At 62.3% G+C, this 9,683-nt stretch overlaps 1 protein-coding gene across 1 annotated transcript; it reads right to left on the bottom strand.

Annotated features, from left to right (window-relative positions):
* Positions 1-840: 840 nt before the first annotated feature.
* On the bottom strand, positions 841-4,408 carry LOC118710503 (alpha-1,3-mannosyl-glycoprotein 4-beta-N-acetylglucosaminyltransferase-like protein MGAT4E). The gene is given in 3 exon segments (XM_036423012.2): positions 841-2,293; positions 3,626-3,752; positions 4,102-4,408. Coding segments are annotated over 3 exon segments (1,413 nt in total). The 5' UTR covers positions 4,207-4,408; the 3' UTR covers positions 841-1,112.
* Between the last annotated feature and the right edge of the window lie 5,275 nt (positions 4,409-9,683).

The raw sequence follows: 9,683 nt of genomic DNA, 5'->3' as shown, positions 1-9,683 counted from the left end.
AGACCCCACGTGGCCCAGGGAGGAAGTCCTAGGTCACTCACCCATCCCAGACCCTCCCCCCAGGCAGGTCACATCCCCACAGGCAGGTCACGTAGTTTGAAGCCGGAGCTGTGGACAGAGCGGAGGTGACCGCCTGGGATCTCAGGGGCAGGGAGTCAGGGTTCCAGGGGTGTGATGAATGTCGGTGACCCTGTGTCCCTGCCACCTGACCTGCACCATGAGGCTCGGTCTTCCTTCCCAGGGACAGAAGGAACAAGAAACAAAACTTGGTGATGGAGTTCCGGCCTTGGCCTGGAGCCGGGCCTGCCTCTGCCACCCACACACACACAGGAGGACGCTGCCCCCAGGCCTTCAGGTGGGAAAATCCGCCCTTCCCCACCTACTGGGCCGAGCATCCTACCTGCCTGGGCCTGTCCTACCCACCCGTCTGGGTCCCTGAAGCTCCTGGGCAGGAGGGACGGGCTGGGAGGGCAGAGGGCAGTGTGCATCCCCCTGAAGTCACCGCTCACCCCTCATCTACCCCCCTCTCCACCCTCACTGTGCCAGGTGGGAGCGGTCCTGGCTGGCGGCGAGGGGGGGAAAGAGGTGGGCTCCCTGAACCTCATTATCCCGTCCTCCGAGGGCGAGCACTCCCCACAGAGGCTGCAGGAGACGCGTTTGCCAGAGGCCCTCCCTCACTCCCCACACAGGGGAGACTCAGTAAACGTTTGGAAAATGATCCTGGCTCAGGGGCTGAGCATCGACCCAAAAACCAGGAGGTCACGGTTTGATTCCCGGTCAGGGCACAGGCCCGGGTTGTGGGCTCGATCCCCAGGGTGGGGCGTGCAGGAGGCAGCCGATTCCTGATTCTCTCATCATTGATGTTTCTGTCTCTCCGTCCCTCTCAGTTCCTCTCTGAAAATAAAATATTTTTTTAAAAAAGGACAGAACAGACGGTATGAGTCACTCGTCCGGGAACAAAGGGAAGGGACAGGCCTCCTGATGTCTCTGCAGAACGGGACGCCTGATGGAGCCGGCTCCCTCTGCCCTCTCCCCCCCTCCCGCCCATCAGCCGGGCTGGAATGAAACGGCGTTCCGGGCTCTCATTGTTGGCACCCTTGACGGATTTATCTTCACCCCCAAGCCACCACGGCCGCGGGCCCCGGGCTCTCCTCCTCCCAGAGGTAGACGTGCCTGACCATGAGCCCGCCCGGCTGGTCGGCGTTCACCACCAGCTTCACGCAGCTCACGTTGGACCCCGCGGCCGCCGGCAGCGCCTCCTCGTCCAGCTGCCCCTCGCGCAGCGGGCCCAGCAGGACGAAGCTGGTGCAGAACGGGGGCACCCCCTCGGGGCCGCGGCCCAGCTCCACCTGCCCCGTCCGCAGCGCATGCGTGCCCTCCACCAGCGTGCCCGTGAGCACCTGCACGCGGCTCAGGCTGGCCGGCCGGTTCAGGATCACGGTGAGGTGGCTGCCGGCGCTGACGTTGTGGGTCCAGAAGAAGGACTCGTCCAGGGTGTAGGCCTCCCAGGGGGCGTGGACGCCGAGGACCCTCATGTCGGTGAACACGGCCCCCGGTGGGTTGTGGGGGCCGGGGGGCGGGCCCCGGCTCGGAGCCACCGGCATGGCCTTGGCCTTGGCCTTGGCCTTGGGGCCCCGGGCGGCCCGGCGGTAGGAGACCCGGTAGTAAAAGAGGAAAGGCCTGAAGAGGATGGGCCGCCGCTGGGCCTGCAGGATGCTGAAGCGCGGGATCAGCCAGCCCAGGGGCTGGTCGTGGCGGAAGAGCAGGAGGTAGCGGGCCAGCCGGGGCAGGTCGCGCGCCCGGAACAGCTTGGCCAGGGAGGCGCGGTTGGAGAACTCCAGCAGCGCCCACGGGCGCGCGCGCAGGGCCCACACCTTCCGACGGATGTGGGCGAGGAAGCCAGGCGCGCAGTAGACGTTGTCCCGCAGCAGGAGGAAGTAGTCCGAGTGCCCGGCGGCAGAGCTCGCCAGGAAGGCGTGGTCGGCGTTCTGCTGGGAGGCGGCGTCCCCCCAGCGGGCTTCCCGGCCCCCGATGACCGGACCGGCCGAAGAGTAGGCGTCGGAGGGCGTGTGGATCAGCACCAGCCGCCCCGCCAGGACCTGGGGGCCGAAGAGGCGGGCGACCCGGGCCACGGTCTCCCGGAGCCAGGCCACGTCGGCGTCGGCGAGGTGCACCAGCACCGTGAGGTGTTTCTGCTCCGCCGTGGAGGAGGCGCGGAACAGGGAGCTCAGCGTGTACAGGAGGCCGTAGGGGTCCCGGCCCGGCCCCGAGGAGATGCCCACCGTCAGCCACGCTGGGGAGTAACAGGGACCGCGGTCAGGCCCATGGGGGGGGGGGGGGCGGGGAGGTGGTCAAGGGAGTGGGTGTGAGTTCTTTGGGGCTCTTCTCTTCCTTTCTTCCCCTCCTATTTTCTTTTTATTATTATTACTTTTAAATATACTTTATTGTTTTTTTTACACAGAGGAAGGGAGAGGGATAGTTAGAAACATCGACGAGAGAGAAACACCGATCAGCTGCCTCCTGCATACCCCGCACTGGGGATGTGCCTGCAACCAACGTCCATGCTCTTGACCGGAATCAAACCTGGGACCTTTCAGTCCGCAGGCTGACGCTCTATTCACTGAGCCACACCGGTTTCAGCTATTTTTTTTAATTATTAATTTTTTTTTTTTAATGTCAGAGAGGGAGAGGGAGGGAAAGGGAGAGATATAGAAACATCAATGAGAGCCGAAACCGGTGTGGCTCAGTGGATGGAGTGCCGGCCTGCGAACTGAAAGGTCCCAGGTTCGATTCCGGTCAAGGACACACACCAAGATTGTGGGCTTGATCCCCAATGGGGGCGTGCAGGAGGCAGCCAGTCCATGATTCGCTCCCCTCCTTGATGTTTCTGTCTCTCTCTCCCTCTCCCTTCCTCTCTGAAATCAATTAAGAAATATACATATATTTAAAAAAAAAGAAAGAAAGAAAGAAAGAAAGAAGAAAGAAAGAAAGAAAGAAAGAAAGAAAGAAAGAAAGAGAGAAAGAGGGGGATCACTTGGAATGACACAGGAGGATCAGAGGGGGCAATCAAGGTGACACAGGAGGATCAAAAGGGGATACTAAAATGATAACCCCCCTCTGATTCTCCTGTGCCATTTTGATTCCCCACTTTGATCCCCCCTGTGTCATTTTAAGTGATTCCCCTCCCCCCACAATAAAAAGAAAAAAAAGAAGAAAAGGAAAGGCACTTCTCCTACAAGCCAGGAACCCAAGGTTTCCCCCCCCCCCAAGGTTTTCCGCCACCGATGGTGTGACCTCTCCCAAGTCCCTTCACCCCCAGCCTCCTTCCTGATCCGTAAACCGGAGGGGGTGGGACCGTGTGACGCTAAGGCCTGTCCTGTCCCCGTGTTCTCTAATCCCACGATTCTGCTTCCCTGGAGCAGGTAGCTGTGTCTGCCCACCCTCCCGGGGCCTGCCGGGCAGGTGACGCGGTGGGGAGGACGTCGCCAGATTCCGATATTCCCGGGCAAAGGGCTGAGCGTCTTCTCTCCTCCCTCTCTCCCTCCTCGCTGCCTGACTTCCCGGGACGCCCCTGCCTCCCATGGACCCCATTCCCCCCCCCCCCGTCCCCACCCCCAGAACTCACTCTTCCTTCTTTGCTGGATCCTTTTCATGTACGTGGCGGTGAGGTCTTGCCAGTTTGCTGGTGATCTCGGGGCCTTCCTCCCGCCATAACGGTCCCGGGGCGTCTACGAAAGCAAAGCATGGACCTTCTTTCAGGAAGAGAACCAGGGTTAGCTCGGGGGAGGGGGGGCGCCCCAGAGCATCCCAGGGGGAAGGGGAGGGGGAGCGGGTCCCCCAGGTGAGTCCCGGGCACTCTCAGGACGTCTGACTGCCGGCCCAAGGATCCAGGCTCCAGCTGGGTTTGCTGCCTTCCTCCCCTCAGCCCGTGGAGCAGAGCGGGGATGGGAAGGGGGATGCGGCTTCTTTATGGACCAGCCGGTCCCCATCCTCCCCCACCTCCTCTGGAGCTTCCTGCTCTCAGGTGGAGGGGACGGGCACTTTGGGAGTCTGCCTCCTCTCCCCCCATCCTCCGTTCCCTCTGAGCCTCGGGGCCGTTACATGTCGATCCTGGTCCATGTCCCCGGGGAGCTGCAGAGTGAGGAAGAGCCACAGGAACCCGGCGGCCAGGGCGGTGAAGAGGCAGTGTGTGAGGGAGCACCGCATGGTGTCAGGGCTGGCTCTCGGCTCCTGCAGCCAAAAGTGGACACGCACCCTGGGGACGGCCCGGCCCGGCCCTGCCGACAGCTCCCCTCACCCCCCGAGAGCCTCATCCTGGAGCCCTGCAGGCCCTACCCTTCCTCTTCTTTTTATTTTTAAAATAAAGTATGTTTTTTTAAATACGTTTTTAAAATATGTTTTTTTAATATGTTTTATTGATTTTTTTACAGAGAGGAAGGGAGAGGGAGAGAGAGAAACATCGATCAGCTACCTCCCACACACTCCCCACTGGGTATGTGCCCGCAACCAAGGTCCATGCCCTTGACCTGAATTGAACCTGGGATCGTTGAGTCCGCAGGCTGACGCTCTAGCCACTGAGCCACACTGGTTTGGGCCAATGCTCTTGTCTTGAGACAAACTGGCCAGGGCTCAAGCCTGTCTTTTCATTTGAGCTGGGACCTCAGGGACTAGCTGTGCTGACCCCTCCAGGCGGGGGGCTGCCTGTCCTGGGACCTGCTGACTTCTCTGTGCTGCTTTCACTTTACCAGCATGTTTCCCTCTCAGGGAGAGTGCCAGCTGCACATGCACAAGCACACGCACACTCACACACACACTCACATACACTTACACGCACATGCACACGCACACGCACATGTGCACACTCACACATACATGCACACACACACACTCACGCACACTCACACACACTCACACGCACATGCACACTCTCAATCACACGCACACACGGTGGCCCCCTCAGGGATGAGGTCTGTTTACCTCAGAAAACAGATGTTCCCCAGCCCAACCTGCTTTTCCCAGTAGAAGTGAAACTATTGCATACAGCAGCTGAACTTGGCGAAGGGCTGCTAAGTGCTAGTCAACCTGGGGGCCTTTCTTTGCTCTTTAATAAGAAAGTATTTCCATTTCCCTTCAACTCTTCTCCCCCCCCCCCCCCCCCCCCCCCCCCCCCCGGTCCGTGATCTTATTCACGGGCCTTGGTCAGCACAGGTCCTGGGAGCTGGGTGCACACCAGCCCTTTCCTGAGGGTTGGGCTGCTGGAATCCGGCTGGTGCGGCCGCAGACGCCCGCCTGTGCTCCCCTCCTCGGCGGCTTTTCTCCAGGGAGAATGTTTTCCTCTGTCTCTACGTGATCAGAGGGCAGCCTCTAATGGGCTTGTCACCAGGTCCCGATTCTCACAGGCGCGTTTCGAACACAAAGGAAACCGCGGTCAGTGGTCTCTATGCTTCCTGAGGCCACGGCATTCTCTCATCTTTCCATTTCCGTGGAGCCCTGCCAGGTCAGCATTCAGTGGAGGTTAGCAGGCTCCTCCCCTTAACCATTTAGCTTTAAAAATTATTATTATTATTATTATTGATGTCAGAGAGAAAGAGAGAAACATCCACAAGGAGAGAGAATCATGGACCAGCTGCCTCCTGCACGTCCCCCACTGGGAATGGAGCCCACAACCTGGGCATGTGCCCTGACCGGGAATCGAACCGTGACTTCCTGGTTCCTAGGTGGACGCCCAACCACTGAGCCATGCTGGCCGTGCCCATGTGGTAGGAGTTATTAAAATACAGCAGTAGTAGGGGTTCACAGATAAAACTTTTCTTTCCAGGCTTTTTTGTCAGAGGTGATTCAGATACCAACCACTTTAAGAAATAGGCTGGCCCTAGTCAGCTTGGCTCAGCGGATAGAGCGTCGGCCTGCAGACTGAGGGGTCCCAGGTTTGATTCAGGTCTAGGGCACAGGCCCAGGTTGTAGGGTTGATCCACAGTGAGGGGCGTGCAGGAGGCAGCCGATTCATGATTCTCTCTCATCACGGATGCTTCTATCTCTCCTTCTCCCTTTTTCTCTGAAATCAATAAAAATACATTTTAAAAAGCAGTCTGCCCTAACTGGTGTGGCTCAGTGGATAGAGCGTCGGCCTGCGGACTGAAGGGTCCCAGTTCGATTCCGGTCAAGGGCATATACAGTGGTTCCAGACACATCCCCAGTGCGGGGTGTGCAAGAGGCAGCTGGTCGATGTTTCTCTCTCTATCCCTCTCCCTTCCTCTCTGCAAAAAATAAATAAAATATATATATTTTTAAAAAACCCAACAAAACCAGGCTGCTCTCCTCTAGAACAGCAGGGCGCGGGAGGGTGTATACCGTGCGAGGCAGCTTTCCTGTTACAGCCAGAGGTGTTCACACCGTGGCTCTGTCCCCTCAGCGGGCCCCCCCCCCCCCGTGTCCTTTACCTGTCACTCTGGGGCACCAGCATCCGGCCCTCCGACCCCCACAGGAGTCCACCAGAGGTGAGGATGTGGGTGCCAGGACCCAGTGTAGGTGTCTGAACAGGGGTGGGCGGGAGGGGGACTGGCAATTACCCGGAGGCCCCTTCAGGTCTCCACCCTGAACCAGGCTGCCTCTGTGATGTGGCCCCTGTGTACTGCTCCCCGCCGGCATCACAGGTGCCAGGGGCAGGGCGCCCCCAGGGGCAGGGCGCCCGCGCAGGGACTGGCACTGGGCACTGTGATGCGTCTGGAGGGGCAGCACCAGCCTCTCTTCGGGGAAAAGAGGTCCGAGCACTGAGGGCCCAAACTCCCTGCACCACACCCTGTAGGGGGAGGTGCCCAACTCCCACTCCCTCGTCTTCTCCTTCCTCACCCCTGCAGTGACCCTCCCTTCCCTCCCTGAATTCCATGCCCTCACTTCCTTCCTTTCTCATCTTTTTTTTTTTTTTTTTAATATATTTTATTGTTTTTTTACAGAGAGGAAGGGAGAGGGATAGAGAGTCAGAAACATCTATGAGAGAGAAACATCCATCAGCTGCCTCCTGCACACCCCCTGCTGGGGATGTGCCTGCAACCAAGGCACATGCCCTTGGCCGGAACCGAACCCGGGACCCTTCAGTCCGCAGGCCGACGCTCTATCCAATGAGCCACACCGGCCAGGGCTAATGAACCTTCCTGAGCCTCAGTTTCTCCATCTGAAAAGTGGTGTCGATGCCCATTCTCGGGGTGGATGTGCCCAGGAGAGGACAGGTTTTTCCCCCGACCCGGACCCTGTCCTCTTCCCAATAGCACAGTGTATCCGTGTGCTCACATGGTCCCTGCTGGCCAGGAGGGACTAGCTGTAAGACGTCAGATGCCAGACCTGTGCTCCTTGGGCTGAGGACACACAGTTTGGTTGGACTCTGTTGGACTCTGTGTTTCAAACGAGCTTGGCAGGTTGGACTCTGTGTTTCAAACGAGCTTGGCAGGTTCCGTGCTGCCTGAGTCCGGATGTAGTTTGTGCAGGGAAGACTGACAGAGAATCCCAAGCCCTCCAAGCCGGGGAGCATGCTGGGAGGGGCCCTCAGCCGAGGGGTGGGGTGGCAGGAGGACCAGGGGATCCAGTTTCCCCTCTGCCTCTCAGCGGCTCCGGGCTGGGAGCCTGGGTCTGGGACCCTGTAAAGAGGCCCAACCTGGGTTCCCTGAGCTGAGGCAGCTGAGTAAGGGTGGCAGGACTGGGGAGGAGGGAATGGAGAGGAGAAAGGGATGGGGATGAGGAGGAAGGGGAGAGGTAGGGAGGAGGAGGAGGTGGGGAGGGGAAGGGGATGAGGAGGAAGGTTAGGGAGGAGGAGAGGTGGGGAGGAGGAGAAGTGGGAGGGGTGGGGATATGGAGGGGGGGAGGAGAAAGGGTGGAGAGAAGGAAGGGGAAAGAAGGGGAGGGGAGGAGGAGAGGGAGGGGATAAGCAGCAGCAGGAGTAGGTGCCTTCCCCGGACCCAGACCCAGCTTCCCAGGGACAGTAGCTCAGAAATGAGGCCCTGGTCCTGGTGGAAGCGGGTCAGCAGGGGGGAGGCTGCCATGGCTGGGCTGGGACAGAACTGGGTGGGGGGGGGGGGGGCACAGAGGCCACACACAGAAGACAGACCCGCGGAGAAGGGGTGGCGAGTTCCAGGGGGATGAACGGGGCCGGGCAATGGGGTGCCCCTGGCCCCCACGTGCTGACCGGCTGTCGCTCTCTCCACCGGAAGCCAGCATTTCACATCAGGCCCCCACTCCACCCGCAGCCAGCGCTCAAGGCCTCTCCTCCCTCTGCAGCTGAGCTACGGGAGGGATGGGCAGGAACAGGGAGGGTGTGGGCCGGGGTTGGGGGCAGAGAAGACTCGGGGAGAGGCCAGCACCCCGTTAAACGCTCCCCCCCCGGAAAAAACGAGGGGACACAATGGCCGGGCAGGAGGCCTCAAAAGCCACTGCATTGTGAGGTCGCGGGGCCTGCGGGCTCCACCCGGAACGTTCGTCCGTCCGCCGCCGGGCATCGCAGGCCCCGAGGTGGAGGAGCGCGGAGACGGGGGGCCCGGGCAGGGGATTGGGGGCTTCGGGGCGGGGGGGGGAGACGGGGAGAGGGAGCAGGGCCCCTGACCCCGGACTCCAGGGGGGCAGCTGCAGGCAGAGGGGCCGCCGTCCCGGGAAGGCGCAGACCGGAGGCCCGGGCGGAAGCGAGCCCCGGGAGGCGGCGGGGCGGGTTCGCGGGGGGCGGGGCGGGGCAGCACCCCACACGTGCGCTACGTGCTGCGCGAGCGCCCGGCCCGCGCCCCCGCCCGGCCGCGGGGAGCAGCCCGCCCCTCCTCCTCCTACCGGGCCGGCGGGGCGCGGGGGCCGGGAAGCTCGTGGCCCCAAATCCCCCCAAACCCGGGGCCCTTCGCGACCCCAAAGGGAGGCCGAGCCCGCCCCTCCTAGGTCTTGGGGGCCGGGGAGGGGGGATGCGGCCCCGGAGCGCGTCCCGAGGCTCCGGCTGCGCGGTTGGTGCGGCGGGGACGGCAGGGCGGGGTGTCGGGGGATGGGAAGGGAGGGCTCCTGGGGACGTGGCACCGCGAGTCGCGCTGGCTCCGCCCGGGCCCACGGGCTCCGGCCCTGCTGCCCCCCGGGAGACCGCGCCGGCCCCGGCCCCGCGATCGGAGCCCCGCGGGCGGCAGATCCCGGGCGGCCGGTCGGTCGGTCAGGCCTCCAGGGCGCCCCAGGGCCGGGACCAGACAATGAGCGAGGGCCCCGCCCCCCGGCGCCCGCGGCCAATGGACGCCCGCGGCAGGGCCCCGCCCCCCGCGCCCCGCGGCCAATGGGCGCCCGCGGCCGGGCTCTTTAAAAAAAGAAGGTCCGGTTGCGGCACCAGCTGGCGGATCCCTCCGCCATGTAAACACGCATCATAAAGGCGGGGGCCGCACCGCCCCCTGACGTCACGGCACCGCCCCCTGACGTCACGGCGCCGCTCACCTGGGAGCCCTGCCGGCTGCCCGCGGGGGGCCGCGCGAGGCCGGAAACGGGGGCGCACCTGGGGCCGCGGGCGGAGGGGCGGGGGGCAGCCGGGGGCGGGTGATCTGTGTGCCCCAGCCGAGGGAGAGGCACGATTCACGCGTCTGCAACTTCCCTCCCAACCAGGGGGGTGCCCGCCTGGGTCCGAGGGCGCCAGTGTTAGGTGTGACCGGCTCCCCAGGGCCCCCCAAGGCCCCCCAGGACCT

Source organism: Pipistrellus kuhlii, unplaced genomic scaffold, assembly GCF_014108245.1.
Source record: "Pipistrellus kuhlii isolate mPipKuh1 unplaced genomic scaffold, mPipKuh1.p scaffold_m20_p_75, whole genome shotgun sequence".
In the NCBI taxonomy this organism is placed as follows: Eukaryota; Metazoa; Chordata; class Mammalia; order Chiroptera; family Vespertilionidae; genus Pipistrellus; species Pipistrellus kuhlii.
This window is presented reverse-complemented; position numbering and strand designations above follow the sequence as displayed.